Below are 21306 nucleotides of genomic sequence, written 5' to 3'. Positions count from 1 at the left end.
GTTTTAAAGTTTTTAAATTATTTTATTTTACAGATAAATATACATAAACAAACTTAACACGTATTTTATAATTGGCATAATATGTCGATAATAAAAATTTAATATTCAACTAATATTAAATACACGATTCTATCGTGTAAAATTTGTATAATTATGAATTTTAAATTCTGTACAATGTTCACATTTATAAAAGAAAATTTGAATCGTGAGTATGTATAATATATTATTTAATATCTTATATATTTACAATTAGAGTTATTTGTTCGTCAGTAGTCTGGAATTGTGCTAAAACTTCCTGTCGCACTTTCTTGAATATTAAACGCCGGATTCGATCTGAAATATTACGTATATTAGTTTTATATATCTTGGTTAACGAACTTAAAATAGAGCCTGAAACAAAATTTTTTGTTATGACAATATAAGAGAACGCGCAATGATGTCTTACCTTCGGCAGGAAATTTTTAAAATCAAGTTAGCGTTGTGTGTCCACCCTTTTGTGTATTAAAAATGTACATGCAATGGAAATATCTTTGGTTAGTGATTCAAAAGATAAAAGAAATTATTATCAAAATGACTATGACAAACATAATAATAGACATAAAGCAACTGACGAATAAGTAAACATACATGTGAACAAAAGTGTGAACAAAAGAATTGAATACATACATGCAGTTTCCCTTTATAATTTCAATTTATTTTTAACTTAAAATAGCAGTAATTGTAACATAAAATTTAACAATAAGATTTTTATTTTATTCATATAAACACCCACTTCATATAATATATTAATATCAATGAATAAGTTATAAATTGATTTCACTAGAATTTAGAAAGAATTTTTTTTAGGAAACTGTTTGATGAACAGTTACATTCTTTATATTTTTTAAAACTTTTTAATGCTAAATCAATGTCAACTCAAATACTATAATATTTACAATACAATATTAGCAATATAATATTAATCAATTGTATTGTAAGTATTTGATACTTGAAAGTATTGAATAATACTAAGTGATTTTAATGCTAGTACATACCATATATGATGTTATGTTGAAGTCAGATGATGCGATTGCTTTAAAACTGACACATTTTCTGTACTTAGAAGGCACCTTGTTTAACATAGTTGCATGAGACAAACTTGATTACATATTTAATGATGTTTCTGAGACATTGAAGAAGCTATGAATGAAAAAGGAATAATTCAAAGTCTTTATGGCATCAGTTTATTTGATATGTAAAATGTATTAGACACTTTAGTTTTACTAAGAAACTATAGTAACTATAAATATCAGATATAGCTTATGGAAATAATTTAATACAATACTATAAGCTGGTAAGAGAAGCATATACACTTACTTTAATCTTATTGTTTAACTCTTTACAAAAGAAGATTATTATTTTAATAAATGTTAACATCAGAATAATCATTAATACTTCTTGTATTTACTTTATCAAAAAATTTCTTTTTTATTTAATAGTCCAAGTATAAATTAATTATACATTTAATAAACAATAGTGCATAAAAATTTTGTGCCTACAAATAATTAGTTAAAAAATAAAAGTAATACTATTGTATCTAGTTCCTCGTACCAAAGGTGTTACATGACAGAGAACAACAGAATCAGCTTTTCCAGAATACACATGTTAGTATTACATACATAGTGTTAATTTGCAAACTTACATTTTACACTCAGTGTACACATTGAATACAAGACACACACGCACACACACAAGTGTACACAAAAGCATAATCTCAGGATTTTTATACACACACACATTGCACAGTAGGATTTAATCTTGAAGAAATGTAAAGAATTATATATTATAAATTTTATAAAGGCAATTGAATACAATAAACTGCACAAACAGTAACATATATAATAATGTGAAAATTGATAGAGAACATAGAATTTTTAAGTATAATCACAATTGATGATACACATGCATATAATTATAGTACTAAAATTATGCACATAATATCATATACATACATATATATATGTATATATGAGTAAAATTTTTATAAATATTGCACGAATGTGTTACCATTATGCATATCAAATTAAGAATTTCTCACAATTTTTACAAAAATAGTCGATTATTTCATGCTATTGTTTATTACGAATTCTTGATAGAATAGAATTTATATTTATATTATATTGTTAGTTACAATCTTTACAACGTATACTATAATATATACATGAAAAACATGATTTATTTGCATATCTAAATAATATATACCGCAAAATGAGTGATCGGTTAACGAATACTTTTAATTATTATAATTTATATTTTAACTTATTAATGTATACAATTCTCACCTTGCATATATAGTTGGGTTAGATAATCCAAGCGTTGTACTTACAGGACTGCCAATATATTTACTTACAAACTGTAATAGAAATGAACAACGAAATTATTAGTAATAATTATCAACGTTAATACTAGAGGTATGTGAAAACCCGAAAATATTGGATCGGTTTGAGAATTTTTGTCGGGATTGGGTTGGGTTCCCGGGAAAACAATTAATTGTAACGTATAGAAGTATGAAAGTTACAAGATGAAGTGAAAATAATAAATTCAAAATACTAATAAGTATGCATAATATATTTATTACTGATTTCATGCATCATTTTCACTCCATCTTCCAACTTTTATAATTTAACATTCTTGTAAATTATACTTTCTTTCGAAAATCCCGAATACTCTTATGAATCTAAAACATTATCGGGATCCCGATCTGTTCCGACCCTCGGGTTTTCGCATACATTTAGTTAATACTATTATTTAATACATACCCAGTGATTACCAAGAGAAGTTGCACCCATATTCAGGGCCATATGAATTACCAGATAAAAACAGAATAAAAGGTATAAAATGAAATATATAGAAATTGCGAGTATCACTGCCCAATGATGTGGCAAATCTTCTTGGACAGTATTTATCACAAAATATATATTTATACATATTACTACAGCAGACAATGCTGTTGCAACAACCTTATTTACTCTGAAATGTAAAAGTGTACATTAGAAATTCTGCAAACATAGAAATGAAAATATGCCAATGATTACATACATTCCGTTTCGGAATTCACCCATTATTTGAGAGCTGCTAGTAAATGCTATTGTTGGCAAAGTTGCAAAAGGCAACTGAAGCGTCATAATAGCATTCAAAATATCATTCATATCAGTTAAATTATTTATATCACTGTAAAATGCAACGAGGAAAGTAGGAATAATAGCAATCATTCGTGTAAAAAGAACTCGTTTCCATCGAGCCCACTGCAGATTCAAGAAACCCTCCATTGCAAACTGTCCCGCATAAGTTCCTGTCATTGTAGAAGACTGACCAGCAGCAAAAATTCCAACAGCCCATATATACATTGCAGCTGCACCGAAGGCACAGCCAAGAAATATACCACCCGTATTAAGATCGACTGAAACAGTCTCATTGTCTTTCTGTAAATTATAAAATTAAATATAGGAATAAGATTGTAATTATTAAGTCTAAATTAGCTTTTTTTTATTATTACTTACTGGAAGAAATGTTTCCATCCCTATAGTAAAGTTACTTGCCTCGCAAATCTTATACTAAAATATAATAAATTGTAAAATATGTATAACTATCAGTTGCAAGCAGCATTTATAAAAATATTTAAAAATTAACAATATATTTCTTGTACTTACAATGTTTAAATTAGTTTTTCTATAAAGACCGTCTGCAAAAACTGCTACAACAAATACATTAATTATAAAGGAAACCAATAATGCAATACAAGCCTCAATGAAGTAATACATATTTGCTTCCTTTACTTTTTTCGGTTCCGTGCGATCAATGTCTCTTGACTGAAAATTGAAAACAAATTCATTAAAGAAGCTATTTTACCTATTATCCTTTCTCAATTTCAAATAACTGACGTTACTCATACTACTCTGCTTTTTCCTTACCTTAACAAGAGCACTGTGAAGGTATAAGTTGTGTGGCATTATGACTGCACCAACAATCCCCACAGCTTTTAATAACATATTTCTATCATAGTCCTTGAACCAAGGTGTAAACATGCCTTTTATTATTTCAATTTGTGGAGGAGCAGAAACAATATACTGAAACAATTATATTATGGAATAATTGCTGTAATAAACATGTTCTTTTTAATCATTAGGACCAATAAATTTAACGATACAATTTAATACAATGTATAACATACTTCGTAACCAAATGTAACGGCCATTATTGCGATAAGAAATCCAAAGAAAAATTCTAATTTTCTCAAACCATATTTGTCTAATAATAAAAATGTAAAAGTGTCAATTATTGTAATGAGTACACCACCCCAAATAGGTATTCTGAAACATTAAATTTATCACACATAAAGAGTCATTAAACGTACATCAAATTGAATATGTAAAACAAATGCCAATTAACGAACAATAAGAATATCTCATTTTCTTTAAAGTATTTAATAAATTTAGTTTAGTTATTAAGGATAGTAACAGTTTAATAATCTTATCAGCCACTTACGCTTTGTTTGTTAATAGTGACAGGGCAATGGCTGTCCCTATCACTTCTTGCATGTCGCTACCGATTATAGCTATTTCTGTCATTATCCATAAAATCAGTCTAGGTACTTTTTTATATTGTCTGTAACACATTTCTGCTAAGTGTAAACCTGTTACCACACCGAGTCTTGCACTTAGTCTTTGCATAACAAGGCCTAAAACTGTTGCACTTAATAATACCCATAGTAACTAAAACAAAAATACAAATAAAATAATATTTTATTAAGTAAAAGCATTATGCGTAAAGTACCTTATATTTGGCAGCTACTCCAGATTGTAAATCAGATTCTATGTTTCCAGGATCAAGGTAAGCTATGGACATTAAAAATCCAGGACCTGTAAAAGCCCATAATTTCCTAAAACTAAAAAAAGCCTGTAAAAAAATCCACTTGTATTTAATATCTTTATGTAATTGTAAATATTGATTCTTTTTAATTTTAACAACTTGTATTACATTATCTTCATTTGGTATATGAATTTTTTCGTCTGCAAAATATGCTTGATTACTGTTATGCGTTAAAGAGGTACTTTCTGTCGCTTTAACATTGTTTTGCACTTCCTGTGTACACTCTTGAGGCACTGTTGTGACTGTTGAATCATTGTTACCCTCAATAGTATGATTACTTTGCATGGTATATTGATAAGATGCGTCTAAAATCGAATCATTGCTTTATAGTATAAGAATATAAACACAATACATTAACACTATTATTTTTATTACTTTCAATAAGCAAACAATGTAATAATAATGAACTGTTTCAAATATAAATTGTTTTTTCAATTCAATAATTCAATCATTACGAATATCAAAATGACAAAAAATTGAAATAAACATATTTTAGATTATACCTCTTTATGAGACTGTTTAAAAGCAAAATTTACTATAAAAGTATCAACAACAATAGATCGAATATTTTAATAGTAATTGTGTGGTTAACCATTCACAAAAATAAAAATAAGCCACGTATTAAATTGGACTATAGTTTTTAAATAAACTTAAACATTTCTTAAATGTAATTTTACCATAAAATTAATAAACAATGCAACTCAGCAGAACCAAAAATCGGACATAACTGAAAGGAAAAGAGAACACAACAATCCCCTCCACAGTCACGAACAAACTGAAAACACTGGAGCACTGATCATTGCGACGAACCGTATGTATAAGACTGACAAACTATCTTTGTTGGATGTTTCCCCCTCTTTGAATCCACATTTCCTAATTAATTTCTGGTGGGGATATCCGACCTCATCCGTAGCTCTGAATTCATGTACAGAAATTTGCAGACACCACGTTTTGAGAATAATAACTACGACTACGTCACGGGATGTCCCGCGACATTATGCTCGCAGTAAAATAGTGTAATTTAAATAACACTCGCGCAAGGTCTCTTGTTATCACAAATAACTTCTGAAGTCCCGACCGATCTAGGGCTTCTGCAGATTTACTACGAAACAACTATTTTTCTAATAGACGATTATTCTTACAAGCGAAAGTTCTTTAGCCATTTTTAAATAGCTGCTTTTGTTGGAACATTTAAATCCAGTTCATGAGTCAGCCAAATGCCTTTTAAATCATCAAGACGCTTCTACACACCAAAATGATTCTTTAATCAACTTTAATACGAACGAATGTACTTATGGGCCATTAAATTATTCTGAATAGGTTAATACAGGAAACCTTCATTCTTCTAATGTAGAAATTATATTAAATCCAAGCGTATCTTGTAAAAATATACGAAATCAAGAAAAATTTTAATGGAAGATTCTAGAGGCCAAAATAAGACGAAAATCAAGAATAGATTTCGTGGGTATGTTTATTCATCAAAAACGCTTGCGATTAACCCCCGCAACCGAAAATAATTTTTTCAGAACTATTTGAAATTTTTTTTTCATGGAAAAATTTAGGCACCCCTTTCGATTTTTTTTTTAAATTCATTTTTTATTTTTAGCAATTTTGTTTGATGTCCTATAGAAAAGTTGTCTAATACTTTTTTGTAGGTGCCCATGAACTCTACTTCAGAAAATAATTTCATTGAAATATATTCAGTATTGTAGGAGTTACAGTCGTTTGAAAATTGGACCATTTTTATGTGGTTTTTCTCACTTTACGAGCTCAAGGAACAACGTTTTCAATATTGTTAGAATTTCTACATATTCTTCATTAAAATACGCGTTATTTGTCGTTTGAAACATTAAAATCCTTTAATCCGTTCAAAAGTTATGACGTTTTAAAGATACACACGAAATTTTGGAGTGACATTTCTGGCCTGAAATTATATTTTTGGTAAGGAATTCATTTCTCGAAAATGCGTAAAATTTCGGGGGCATCTGCAATGACCAAAAATGATTGTAATCGACCCTTGCAACCGAAAATAATTTTTTCAGAACGATTTGAAAAATTTTTTTTTCGCCGAAAAACTACAGCACCTACCCGAATTTTTTTCTCGAAAGTGGGTAGGATTTCGGGGGTACGTGTACTCGCCAAAAACGATTGTAATTCACCCGCGCAACCGAAAATAATTTTTCCAGAAGAATTTGAAATTTTTTAATTTAATTTTTTAATAACTTTTTAACGAAGCCTCAGTCAAGAAACGAATATTCTTGATTTTCGTTTTATTTTGGCCTTTAGAATCTTCCATTAAAATTTTTCCCAGGGGTGGCCGAACACTCTGTATATTACGTTATCAATTCGTAAGTGAAACATTTTTTTCCAAAATCGTTTATTATGTTGACGGAAGCAGAATCATAAAACTATGGAGTTCGAATGTGATAAGATGTTGCCAAAATTCAAACTTTGTTAGAATAATTCTTGAACTAATCAATTTTATTATTTTGTAGTTTTATGAAGAACGAAAATATATAATTATTTTTCAATTCAAGTTGGTTAACACGTTCAAACTATGTTGCGCCGGTCAAAAATAATACTTTAGAATTCATATAGTCCTACAAAATATGTTTACACTTTTTTAGTGGATTTTATCGAAACAGTTTAACAGTTAAAAGATATACTCAATCATTAATATAAAACTTGCTATTTACAGGTAGATATAGCATTTCAATTTCATTGAAATCGGCATCTGCTATTACTAATCTCTCGCTCGTGAGATTGTAAGATAAAAATTCAATCAATGTAGATCTCACGTATATTAATATCAGAGTTTGATCAATGATGGTGAGATACACAGTGTATTACGTTTCTGTAGAACTATTTTTATCAGACAATGTAAATGCTATACAGTTTGGGAAGTAAATTTTTTAAAAATTGATATTTTATTCATAAATGTTATTATCAAATCCCTTAATAACACACTGATACGATTCCATTTTGTGTTAGTTAATGATAGAGTTTCATATAAATATTTAACTCTATAATGTTTTCGTTTTATTTTGCTAGATATGCAATATCGGTTAACGAGCAGTAACGAAGAATTGTGTAATATGTGTATATATGTATTATACATACATAATCGTGTACTAGAGCAGTGTTTCTCAAACTGGGGTCCGTGGACATTCAGGGGACTTTTATTGGAAGAAAAGAAAGCATATTATATTGTATTATAAGAAAAATGCTTCTCGTAGTATTTTATTCTTATTAAGAAGAACATTTATCTATCAGCTTTAAAAAATGGTCAATTTTAGTAACCGCCGGAGAAGTAAAATTTGTATGCATAACAGGCTTCTGTACATTCCAAAGCAATGATTCTTAACCTTGTTTTTCTACGTTTTCTTATCGACCCTTTCTATGCAATGTTTCTCAGAACAATGTTACTAAATATTATTATTAATAATTATTATGCGCGAGCAAATGCAGCGATCTTCACTTCTCAAATATCATAAAGACACTCGTTACATCTTCGTTGATCGCCATTTAACGTCCATTACTGAATGGAATCAAGTCAGTAAAGCACGATTTTTCCACATTATCGTCTTCGTTCATTATGTGTCCTAATTTGCATTTTTCTTTGTGTCAATGTTCCAGATTCTCTGCAGCGATGAGAAAAAATTCGATCTCGATAGCCCGGATGAATTTTACTTTTATTGCCGCGACCTTCGATACGAGCTGCGCTTTTGTTCAAAATAAAACTTTGTTGAAGGTTCTATAATAATGTTGAGTAGCATTTAACGTGATTTTAGAATCAAGAACCTTCCTTTGTTAGACCAATAGCAACATATAACGATAAAAAATCGGATATCATTTTTTTAAGAGAATCGTCGCAAAGAGGAGTTTCTATTTTTCAAACTCATAATGGTTTTTTCATTCGTTAATGGAACAAAACTTAGTTTACGAATAAATCTAAAAGTTCGATTCGTTATTCGCGAATAAATGTTTTTCGACTGACAGCGAACAGCATTCAATGAAAGTAGCAACTGGTCCAAGGGAGTGGGAGTTCTCGTTCCTGAAACCTCTTTCTCTGACCAAGTCGATTCGCTCAATTGTCAGATCATACTCTAGATTAGAGTTTCTCAAACTTTGTTTTCATAAGAAGCCCGTTATTAAGAAATTGTACTGTAATTATTAGGGACAGGTCATTTGAAATCTGTTTCCTGCTTTGAAATACATCGATTAATGAAAGCCTCTTAATACAAAAATTTATTTCCGTGCACCGAGGAACAAATGGCAGCGTTCAGAATCGAGTTGGGCAAATTTTATTCATGACTAACGAATAAAAACTTTAGATTTACTTGTTAATCTGCTTTTGTTCGTAATTTCACTCGACCGAATGTATTTTAGTTATGAACTCTGGTTGAGAATCTCCAGTCTAGAGTATTGTCGTATATTCATGACAGCCTGAAACGCTAGTAAATCAATGGTAATCCCCGGTACAAAGAAAATTAAATGTAATCGCGCAATAGAACCGTACATACGCTTCTCGCTTCCCATTTGTTTTTCTTTCGACCATAACGATACTAAACCATCATTTACACGAAGCAATTATTAAAAATGATGCGAGGCCATTGCAATACCATCGCTAGCCGGAAATCATTTTCACGATAAAATTAACCTTTCTAATTGAAAACCAAAATTACCAAAACCTATTAACGTCTGCATCACAGACATATTAAGGGAACTTCATACTTTGTTATCTTTCAAATAAAAGAACACAAAACGACATCCCGACTTCCGAAAATTCCAAATATTGCAACAGCTGTTCTGTTTTATATTCTGACGGACCAAAAACACAAATAACTTTGGTATAAAACTGTTGAACTTCTTTTAAAAAATCTGATAGAAAAGACAAACAATAAATATGAAAAGTTTATTATTTTTATCGACTCTGAAAGTACGCTTCTAGCATCAGAAGGTACAGTGATCATAAATTTCAATTATCAATCAAATTATCGGGAAAGATAACGAAATGATTAAAAGCAAACAAGCTACTGCAATGCTATTCAGATGGGTTTCATGTATATTGGAATTATGGGAGACGAAATTGCCGACAAAATTGCAAAAGGGGTTGAGAATTTATTAAAGTGTAACACCAATATTCCCTCTTACTATAAAGAGGTATACAGGGTGTTCGGCCACTCCTGGGAAAAATTTTAATGGGGGATTCTAGAGGCCAAAATAAGACGAAAATCAAGAATACCAATTTGTTGATGGAGGCTTCGTTAAAAAGTTATTAACGTTTAAAGTTCCGCCTATACTGAATTTTTTTCTCGAAAATGCGCAGCATTTCGGGGGTATATGTATTCACCAAAAATGATTGTAATCGACCCCTGCAACCGAAAATAATTTTTCCAGAACGATTTGAAATTTTTTTTTCCGTCGAAAAATTTCACACCTTCTCGAATTTTTTTCTAGAAAGTGGGTATGATTTCAAGGGTATGTCTATTCACCAAAAATGGTTGTAGTTGACCACCGTAACCGAAAATAATTTTTCCAGAACGATATGAAATTTTTTTTTTTGTCGAAAAAAGGCACCTAATTAGATTTTCGGTAAGGAATTTTTGTCTCGAAAGTGCGTAGAATTTCTGGGGTATGTGTAATGACCAAAAATGAAATTTTTTAATTTAATTGTTAATAACTTTTTAACGAAGCCTCAGTCAAGAAATTGATATTCTTGATTTTCGTCTTATTTTGGCCTCTACAGTCTCCCATTAAAATTTTTCTTAGGGGTGGCCGAACACCCTGTATAAATCCTTCGGTAAACTAATTAAAGGAAAATATAGATTCGATTAATTTATTTTAACTTAATTCTAAGTAGCGTAACGATAACATAAATTCAAATTGCAAGTAAAAGTGTGTTAATCGGTGTTATTAACGTGGTTGCAAGTTAATGTAGCTACCAGAAGCAAAACTTTCGTTAAAAGTGAACAAGAATGTTCTCTGGTTCGATGATCGTGTAAAACATACTGAAAAAGAAAATGAAAGTGTGAAGAATTTAGAACGATAGTCGGGTCTGGTAAAACAAGTTGCATAAAGTGCGCCTCGTCTCGATCGTTTTGCAATTTAGAATTTACATGCTTAGTAAATAACATTCTAACATCTAATTGACGGTTTTTGCATACTGTATTTTGCATTTTTAGAAAGACTTTGATTCGTCGTTCACTCAAAACCATATCGTGGATTTTGTCAATCATTTCGGAAGTAGTCACTTCCACTGGACGTCCCGAACGACGTTCATCATTTGTGGATGTATGGCCACGTTCAAACTCATTTACTCAATTGTAAATTGCGCAAAGCTGAAGAATTTCTGTTTACACGTTTACTGCGTGTTTATAAGCACACACTTTGGCGTGGCGCAATGTGGGGAATTTCCTCAATTGGTTGTCAATGTGTTAAGATGCCTAATTTCTAATAAAACTAAATAATGTTTTATCGCGTTTATCTAATTCTCGGTTTTTTTATTTCGCGCTGTTTACAATGAAACGATTACGTTTTGCAAGCCATAGAAACAAGTAGCAAATTAATAAAGAATATGAACGCTGAATACGATGAAACGGTAAAGAATATTTGTCACAGATATATCAGCCTTACAATTTAATCTAATCTCTGAAATAATAATAAATGAGGACAATCTTATTGTCGTTATGTTGCTGTCAGGTCCTATCGCTGTACGTGATTTTCATTAGGGATCTGAGAATTCTGATAAAGGGAACAATATCATTTCGAAACTCTCGCCGAATCGATATTGGAAAAATATCACAAAATGTGCAAGTGTCGTAATACGTGTATTATCCAAAATAATAGGGAGACGAATTCGTATCGATAATCGATTTGTCAGATAAATGTCCAGGAAAGAAGTCGTAACTATGCTTCGAAATAAGAAATATAATAATTTAAAAAAATGCATGTTTACTATATGAAAGAACACATAGTAAACATATTATAAAAATCTATTTTTTTTTATAATTTTCATCGTGTATCTAAATTCTAATAGTTTTTGACAATTGTGGACTTTTCATTATACATGGCTAAACTAGAAACTGTTTCCAAAATTTCTTTTCTAATTCCAATACCATTCTTTTTCCTTTATTACTTATAGTGTAAAAGAAACGTGTAATTTTAGTTATATGTTTATGTTTAATATTTGCAAAGCACATGCAGATTTCAAAGTATAAATAGTGTTAGCATAGGTCTGGTAATGCTATATTAAGATGTTTCATTTTGTGTTATCATAATCAGTTATTCGCAAAAGTCAAAATTGTACTGTATGTATGTATACAAGGGCGTTCGGCCACCCCTGGGAAAAATTGTAATGGAAGATTCTAGAGACCAAAATAAGGCGAAAATCAAGAATACCAATTTGTTGATGGAGGCTTCATTAAAAAGTTATTAACAATTAAATTCAAAAATTTCAAATCGTTCTGGAAAAATTATTTTCGGTTGCGGTGGTTAATTATAATCATTTTTGGTGAATAGACATACCCCCGAAATCCTACCCACTTTTTAAAAAAAAATTCGATAAGGTGTGAAATTTTTCGACGGAAAAAAAAAATTTCGAATTGTTCTGGAAAAATTATTTTCGGTTGCAGGGGTCGATTACAATCATTTTTGGTGAATACATATACCCTCGAAATTCTGCGCATTTTCGAAAAAAAAATTCAGTACGGGCGGAACTTTAAACGTTAATAACTTTTTAACAAAGTCTCTATCAACAAATTGGTATTCTTAATTTTCGTTTTATTTTGGCCTCTAGAACCCCTCATTAAAATTTTTCCCAGGGGTGGCCGAATACCCTGTATACATATGTATATCCTTGACACTAAAACGAAGGGTAAATTAGATCGGCAATGTCAGAACTTAAGGCGAAAAATTTCTTTTTATCCTGTGCAAGGAATGTTGTAATGACCGTTTTATTGTTATTTCGTGAAAAAAGAAAACGGGAAAAATATAGGCACTCGTATAAACATTTTTCTTTAAAAGTCTTTATGACCGAAAGGATAATTGCGGTAATAAAAACAAATTGCTCAGCTATTTTTTTGACAATTATTTTGTACACCGTCAGATTTAATTGTTGGAACTTATTCCCGACCATGAAACGTGCGTGACGTCACTGGTATGGCCGTAAGCTTGACAACTCGCACGAGCGATACAATTATGGAATCGAGGTAAGTCCTTTCTTCGAAATCAATCACCGAGGAAAAGTTCTGTTGATAAATGTTCTTTAATGTTTCAAAAATATATTTCCCATGATATCGATAATTAAATTGTTCGCGTTGAATCCATCATTTAAAATTTTAAATTGATAATGTTACATTTGTGGTCAAGTATCTCAAAAACGTTTATGTTTACTATTTTTATAAATGTTTTTAAATTTTTCCTATGACTTTAATATGATTTTGATATTCAGATCAATAACATCGAATCTGCCATTTTGAATTTTAGAATTCTAATATTAGATTTATTATCAGCGAACTCCAAACACCATTTCTATGAGGTTTTACGACTAAATTCCTGAATTTTTCTGAATTATGATATAAATTTAAAATACCCGTAGTTCCAAGAGGTAAACTTTGAAATTTAATATATTTAAAAAGCATACCAAACGGTTCTAGGCAAATTCATTTTTCGGAAATTCTGTAACAAGGCATGTTTTGCGTCCAAGTCAACTAAAATGGCCGTTTCATGCCGATTTATGGGTAATAACTCAGTTTCGTTAAAGTAACATGATACATCAGTCACGTTCTTTCAGATAACGATGAGACATTAAAAATGCAGCAGGAAGAATATCAGCTGACCACTGACTTCCCCGACAGCGAATGACGTCAGGTATAACTCATACTTTAGGCTTTTCCGCACTATTGGAAAAACAGAAAAGCTGCGTTCTAACCGGACTTGGGAAAATTTTATCTCGAATAATAAATCAAAATTATAGCTTTATTTGTACACGACGAACCAATTATTATTTTCAATTATAGTAGAATTTATTTAAATGAAAATTTACCTCATATTTGTTAGAACTTGGTCGTTAAAACATACATATAAATGATAATAAGGCTGTACATATACAGAGTGTTCGGCCACCCCTGGGAAAAATTTTAATGGGGGATTCTGGAGACCAAAATAAAACGGAAATCAAAATTTTAGTTAAAAAATTAAATTTAAAAATTTCAAATCATTCTGAAAAAATTATTTTTGGTTACGAGGATAGATTACCATCATTTTTTATGAATACACATATCCCTGAAATTCTACCCACTCTTAAGAAAAAAATTCGGGTAGGGGCCTAAATTTTTCGACGAAAAAAAAACTTTAAATCGTTCTGGAAAAATTATTTTCGGTTGCGGGGGTCAATTACAATCATTTTTGGTCAATAGACGTACCCCCGAAATCCTGCCCTCTTTCTAGAAAAAAATTCGAGGTATGAAATTTTTCGACAAAATTAAAAAATTTCAAATCGTTCTAAAAAAATTATTTTCGGTTGCAGGGGTCCATAATAATCATTTTTGGTCAATAGACATACCCCCCAAAATCCTGCGTGTTTTAGAAAAAAAAATTCAGTACGGGCGGAACTTTAAACGTTAATAACTTTTTAACGAAGCCTCAACAAAGCGATCAACAAATTGGTATTCTTAATTTTTGTCCTGTTTTGACCTCTAGAATCTCCCATTACAATTTTTTCCCAAATTTATTATATTATGTTATTTTTACTGATACGAAGAAATGCATCATGGTTCTTCCCATTTTTCCAAGTTTTGAAGGTTATCGTTAATTTTTTACTTCAAACCAAATAGAGTCCTGATATATTTTTTCGTATTAGCAAATATAACGAAGATATTAAAATGTGCAAGATAGAAAGAATCATCTTATGCAATATGCTAGACTTCATTTTGTACATTATGTGTAGTGCGTGGCTTTATATTATTTATGCGATATTTACGCACCATGTGTACGTGTCTCCTGTGTTATTGTGTGATGTAATATTTGTATGATGTGTCAACCGAGTATCTTCCTCCGACACAAATAAATTATCGTTCACAGAGTTTATTCGTTATCAATTATAATGTTGACTGTGCCTTACTTTAATACAATCTGCCTTCGACTGCATTCGTATCAGAATTAGGCATTATTCGAATATACATTTATTTGAGCGAAATACTATTCGTTACTTACGAATGATATCTAGATTATTCGGATAACGGGGAAATTTTCTAAAGAAAAATCTTTATTCGAATAATGATCCACATTGAATTTTTATTAGAATAAATAAGATATAAAAAAAGATTTACAGTTCAGTTAAACGATATGATGGAGATAACACATCAATGGTTTCGAGCAATTGGTGAAGTATATTCTAACCATAATTGGATGGAAATTTCTCACATTACTGACGAAGAAATAAAAATACAGGCAATTCTAAGAAAAGCGGGATCTGTTTGTTTTTTTATATAATCAACTACAATCACGATTAGGACTAATTTACAACGAAGAATCTTAATCTTCTATAACTCACAAAGCTAACTATAGCTTAAGAACAATATTATATGTATATCTACATATAGCACGAAATACAATTAAATTCGGTAATAACAAAATCATACCGGTACTCAAATATCATATTTACAGTGGCTCATGAAAGTATTTGAACGCATGCTATTCAAATTTTAAACAATAAATATATATATATATATATATATATTAGATTTAAGTTCTGAAAGTAATGTTGTAACTACTATAAGATACGAGTATCAAGGTTATATGTATGAAGCGAATCCGATAATACTTGCAGAAATTATGATACATTTATTACAAAGATGCATCACATGATGGTTACAAAAGTATTCCAATAATATTAATTATACGCACCTTATTTAATATTAATATTTAATTGAACCTCCTTCAGCTTCAATTGCGGCATTGAGACGTTGTTGTATTAGCTATGTATTGGCTTTCCAGTTATTTTAAATTCGATAGAATTTTTTTGTAGAACAAAGGCTCATTTAATGGGATAAATCATTCAATTTATATAAAGAAAGAAGATTTTTGAGAAATTGAATAACGACGACGGTAACACATCCATTCTCTCGAAATGTAAATAACAGAATGAATAAATAAACAGAGGAAGTAGGTATACATACACATGATAATGACATTTTAAATAGAGATATGAACTCGTGTGAATGCTGCTTTTGTTAAAACGATTGAATCGCTCAAAGAACCATATCGTGTGAATAAGCTGTAATATACAGGGTGTTCGGCCACCTCTAGCAAAAATTTTAATGAGCGATAGTAGAGGCCAAAATAAGACGAAAATCAAGAATACTAATTTGTTGATGGAAGCTTTGTTAAAAAGTTATTAACAATTAAATTCAAAAATTTCAAATCGTTCTGGAAAAATTATTTTCGGTTGTGGGGGTCAACTACAATCATTTTTTGTGAGTACACATACCTCCGAAATCCTATCTACTTTCGAGAAAAAAAATCGAGTAGGTGCTGAAATTTTTCGGCGAAAAAAAATTTTTCAAATCGTTCTAAAAAAATTATTTTCGGTTGCGGGGATCAATTACAATCATTTTTTATCATTACACATACCTCCGAAATCGTACGCACTTTCGAGAAAAAAATTCCTTACTGAAAATCCAATTAGGTGTCTAAATTTTTCAACGGAGAAAAAAAATTGCAAATCGTTGTGGAAAAATTATTTTCAGTTGCGGGGGTCAATTACAATCAGTTTTTGTCATTAGACATACCCACGAAATCCTGCCCACTTTCAAGAAAAAAAATAGAGAAGGTGTGAAATTATTCGAGAAAATTAAAAAATTGCAAATCGTTGTGGAAAAATTATTTTCGGTTGTAGGGTTCAATTACAGTCATTTTTGGTGAATAGACATACCCCCGAAATCTTGCGCATTTTCGAGAAAAAAATTCAGTAAGAGCGGCACTTTAAACGTTAATAACTTTTTAACGAAGCTTCCACCAACAAATTAGTATTCTTGATTTTTGTCTTATTTTGGCCTCTACTATCGCTCATTAAAATTTTTGCTAGAGGTGGCCGAACACCCTGTATAATGAATCTGAAATTACAATACGTTCAACGAAAATTATCCCAGTGTCGATAACGTGTGTTCGAAGATGGCGCGGAACGTTAATCTGCATGGCCTGCAACTTTCTGAACGCTTAAAGAAAATCGTGTGAACTAATATTGATAAATAAAAAAGAATAAGAAACGAACTTATTGTCCTTTTACTTGTCAAGTAGAAGGTCAACCTATTTGGGCCACGAAGAACGAATGTATTTGAATCAAATTCACGTAACTTTGTAATACATCCAACGGTCTATTTTTGTGAATATCGAACCATTGATTGGGAAGTCGAAAGTCGAAAACTTTATGCTCTAGGAACAGACTCGTAAACGCGCGTCGTACACGTTATTATACACGTTCGATACAGACATTTTTATAATTTAATTACTATAGACGACAACGAACGTCGTGTAGAATTCAGGGCGTGGTTTGACTCATTCGCAAATAAAGTCAGTGCTTTAGCTGTTGGAGATTCGTGCCTAAAGTGACAGTAGTGCGAATTTATTAGTTTGTCAATGACTCAATTGTTGTCTACACAGTGAATATTTGAACAGTTCCTCGATTATTGCTTGAATGTAGCATTGTAGATGCATAAGAGAACTATGGCCAAACCCGAAAAGTCAATATAAAGGAATTTCTATAGTTGTAAGATAAGGGATTTATGAGTCAGCCATTCAGTTCTGGTACAATTGACGTACGAAAGATATTCGACGATATCTCGCGATTAAAAACTGTTCGATTTTATAATTTAAAAGTGTTTGAAATAAAAATTTATAAAGGACAATCCGATCGATTGATTTACCAGGTGAGTTTGAAGGTTCTTTTAATAAGAGCTCCATTCTAGTGTAAGCAGGTGGTATGTACTTTTACTTGACAGATATAAAACTCAACTAGTGATAATTTCTTGTGATAAAATTTTCAGTACCACATATTCTATTACACAACGCTGCTCGTTCTGCAATACATGGTTAATAAATATTTTACACAGAGCATATAACTTTTTGAATGTTAATTTTGATCTAATTTGTATACGTTCTGAACAATATAAAAAAAATCAAACCCAAATATATAATACTATTGTTTACAGAAAAATGTCTAATGTCAGTAACTTAGAGCAACAAATTGCGAGCTTGCAAATCAATCATAGGGATGGTGTCAAAACTGTTAAACCTGGGAAAAAAGTAGGTCCAGCTGTACCACCGAAACCAAAAAAATCACAGCCTCAGGTCAGTAAATCATGCAAATCAATATAAAAAGCACAATTATTATGCTGCTAATAATATTTTATGCTTCTTTTACATGTCTGTTCCATTATTATATGGAAATGTCAATGGTAAAAGTAGCAAAAATTAGAATATTTTCAAGATAATTCTTTCAAATAGATACATATTGCGTAACATTTTTTTAGATACCACAAAGTTATACTATAAAGGCTGCGTCTGTGCCATCGTACAGTACAGTACTCAATAACTCTGGAACAAATGAAAAGCCATCAAATTTGTACGTGAACTCTCCTTCGCCATATGTACCACTAAATATCGAGAAGAATGATTTTTCATTGTCGTCCTCTACAAATGGGAAGGATACATCTAAAGTTTATCAGAATAATGACAACTTCTACATATGTCAGGCAGATGAAAAATTTGAACCAAAATATGGATATGATGAAAAAAATTACTACTCAAATGTTGGAAATATGCCGGCTCCTCAAGTTCCCCTCGATGATCATTCAAGATCAGTAAGAAATGTTGTATATAGCAACATAGATCCTCCAGTATCTATGCCAGTTAAAACTGGAAGTAAAGCTGAAAAGGATATAATTTATAGTAATATTCAATGGAATTCTAAACCAGAAAATGCATACTGCAATATTCCTCCTGCTCATGGTAATTATGAAATTCTGTTTTTCTGTTATCTATTCACTCAATAAATTATTATGTTAAAGACGACTTACCACCGCCCCCGGAACCATCGGAGTATGTTCCATGTGTACCGAGCAGTTCCTTCCCGCCACCACCGGAAGAACTACCACCTCCACCGAGTCCCGTTTCATCCAGTTATAGCGAATTAAGACGTGCCACTTATCAAACTGATTTCTCTTCGGATAATTATCCAAATGATATTTATGGTCCAAGCTCACAATCTAGTTCTACATATGAATCTATATACGAACCGATTAATCCTAGACCGCCATCGCAGCTATCTTGCAATTATTCTATGTATTCTGGTTATGGATCTGCTACATCAACTCAGCCGCAAGGAAAAGTGTCTCCGGTCAAGGAAGTACGTTCAAACTACTTTGAGCGTGTCAAATTTATTATGTTTAAGAAATATATCTTACATAAATACAATTATTCTTTTTAAGGTGGATGTCTTGACTGATCTATTAGTGCAAGGAATGGAAGACAATACCGAAGATGGCGACATATATGGAATTTGTGCACAATGCGGTCGTAAAGTTGAAGGGGAAGGTACCGGTTGCTCTGCGATGGACAAGGTGTTCCACATTGATTGCTTCTGTTGTTATGTTTGTAAAGTTAATCTACAGGGTAAACCATTCTATTCGCTGGAAAGCAAACCTTACTGTGAGGAAGATTATCTGAATACATTAGAAAAGTGTTGCGTTTGCACCAGACCAATACTAGATAGAATATTAAGAGCTACAGGCAAACCTTATCATCCATCCTGTTTCACATGCGTAGTTTGTGGTCAAAGCTTGGACGGTATACCGTTTACGGTTGATGCTACAAATCAGATTCATTGTATACAGTGCTTTCACAAGTAAGTGACATTTTACTGAATTTATATGAAACAATTTATATCAATGATATAAGTTTAAATCGATGTTTTTGCGTTACAGAAAATTTGCACCGCGTTGTTGTGTATGTAAGCTACCAATTATGCCAGAACCAGGTCAAGATGAAACAGTACGGGTCGTGGCCCTGGATCGAAGTTTTCACATTCAATGTTACAAGTGCGAAGACTGTGGTTTGGTTCTGTCTTCCGATTCCGAGGGGCGTGGCTGCTATCCTTTGGACGATCATGTATTATGTAAAAGTTGCAATGCTACTCGCGTACAAGCACTTACATCACATATGACGACAGAATTATAAATCGCATAAATACACATAATTATTAAGACAATTTCAAGCCATATATTACATTGTTATACTTGTAGCTGCAATTCTACAAATTCTTAATGTTTAAGGATAAGTATATTCTTTACAAATATTGACACTTTGTATGTTTTTAAAGAATTTTCTAACGAAAGCAATTTTATATTTGAATATGAGCATTTACTTTCATTATTTAATACTTAAAGGTGAATTACGCCAAATATTCATAATATTCCTAAACAAAACTTTTTTAGAGATTTATATTTCTGAAAATATATATTTATATACATTTTGACTCAAAGCGGTCAGACTCCAAAAATGTAAGACTAAGTTTATATTGCTTCTTTAGCACTGCCATGTTCAAGATTCCCAAACTTTTAATGGTCATTATAAAAAAAGTACTTTTTAGAGATACTTTCCCGAAACAAGTGTGATGATTAGCAACTATGATAATCAATGTGATCCTAGTAAAATATTGCATACGCTACTAAAGCGTTAAAGTATTCAATATCTAGTGTTAAAAAAACTGTTTAATTTTATGTAAAATTATATTCACGATAATGGCACGTCAATGATATGAAGTAGAAACTGTGCCATTTGTACATCCGTTTTTATTAACCGAAAATATATAAAACATATACGGTTGTATAGTGGATTTGTTACGTATTTAGATTTCCGCTTTACGGTAAATCATGTGATACGGTAGAATTAATACAATGTATTAGTGCAAATACCTTAGATTATATCGTTTATTTAGTATGTGAAAAGACTAAATAATGAATAGGGCTTACTTGTAAAATGTATTACTGGAACGATATTGAATCAATAAAACATTCAATCTATTCAAGGAAGAAACATATTCATTTTAATTCCATTACTAGTCTACGTTTTTCCACTCCAAACAGAATAAAAAATAGATGCAACTGAACAAGAAAGGTACATTCACAAATACAATGTATATGTATTGGAGCATTGTATATTTTATATCTTTAATTAAGATTTTATTATTATATATTTGTAGGAGAGATTCACACTTATTTTAGTCTATACTTTTTCTTTGCTATGCTAATGTTCATGCACAGATGTCTTTATTTTGTTTTAAATATATGCATCTTTTATATGTAATATATTTTTTTTATTATCATCGAGTACTTAGAT

At 31.0% G+C, this 21306-nt stretch overlaps 2 protein-coding genes across 7 annotated transcripts; one reads left to right on the top strand and one right to left on the bottom strand.

Moving 5' to 3' along the window:
• Positions 1-138: 138 nt before the first annotated feature.
• Positions 139-16004, bottom strand: LOC122400931 (protein Malvolio). Of its 6 annotated transcripts, XR_006259402.1 has the most exons (14): positions 5586-5746; positions 5017-5213; positions 4813-4935; positions 4525-4751; positions 4211-4349; positions 3951-4106; positions 3690-3848; positions 3540-3593; positions 3079-3461; positions 2799-3009; positions 2322-2392; positions 1035-1179; positions 446-491; positions 255-333 (listed from the first exon to the last, which is right to left on the bottom strand). XR_006259402.1 is itself a non-coding variant. In XM_043402712.1 (13 exons), the coding sequence occupies exons 2-12, from the start codon at positions 5191-5193 to the stop codon at positions 473-475; spliced, it is 1719 nt and encodes a 572-aa protein (XP_043258647.1). In that variant the 5' UTR covers positions 5194-5213; positions 5586-5746; the 3' UTR covers positions 263-333; positions 446-472. The 6 variants fall into 6 exon arrangements, 4 of the variants coding, with proteins under 4 accessions (XP_043258646.1, XP_043258644.1, XP_043258645.1 ...); XR_006259403.1 differs by lacking the exon at positions 446-491 and having other exon boundaries at positions 214-333; XM_043402712.1 differs by lacking the exon at positions 1035-1179 and having other exon boundaries at positions 263-333.
• A 1034-nt stretch (positions 16005-17038) lies between these two features.
• On the top strand, positions 17039-20176 carry LOC122400733 (thyroid receptor-interacting protein 6). The gene is made up of 6 exons (XM_043402345.1): positions 17039-17837; positions 18120-18258; positions 18441-18918; positions 18978-19315; positions 19398-19813; positions 19893-20176. Exons 2-6 carry the CDS (start codon positions 18124-18126, stop codon positions 20143-20145), a joined length of 1620 nt encoding a protein of 539 aa, XP_043258280.1. The 5' UTR covers positions 17039-17837; positions 18120-18123; the 3' UTR covers positions 20146-20176.
• Positions 20177-21306: the final 1130 nt, after the last annotated feature.

This window comes from Colletes gigas, unplaced genomic scaffold, assembly GCF_013123115.1.
Source record: "Colletes gigas isolate AHSC1104 unplaced genomic scaffold, ASM1312311v1 Colletes_gigas_Sc00020, whole genome shotgun sequence".
Lineage (NCBI taxonomy): Eukaryota > Metazoa > Arthropoda > Insecta > Hymenoptera > Colletidae > Colletes > Colletes gigas.
This window is presented reverse-complemented; position numbering and strand designations above follow the sequence as displayed.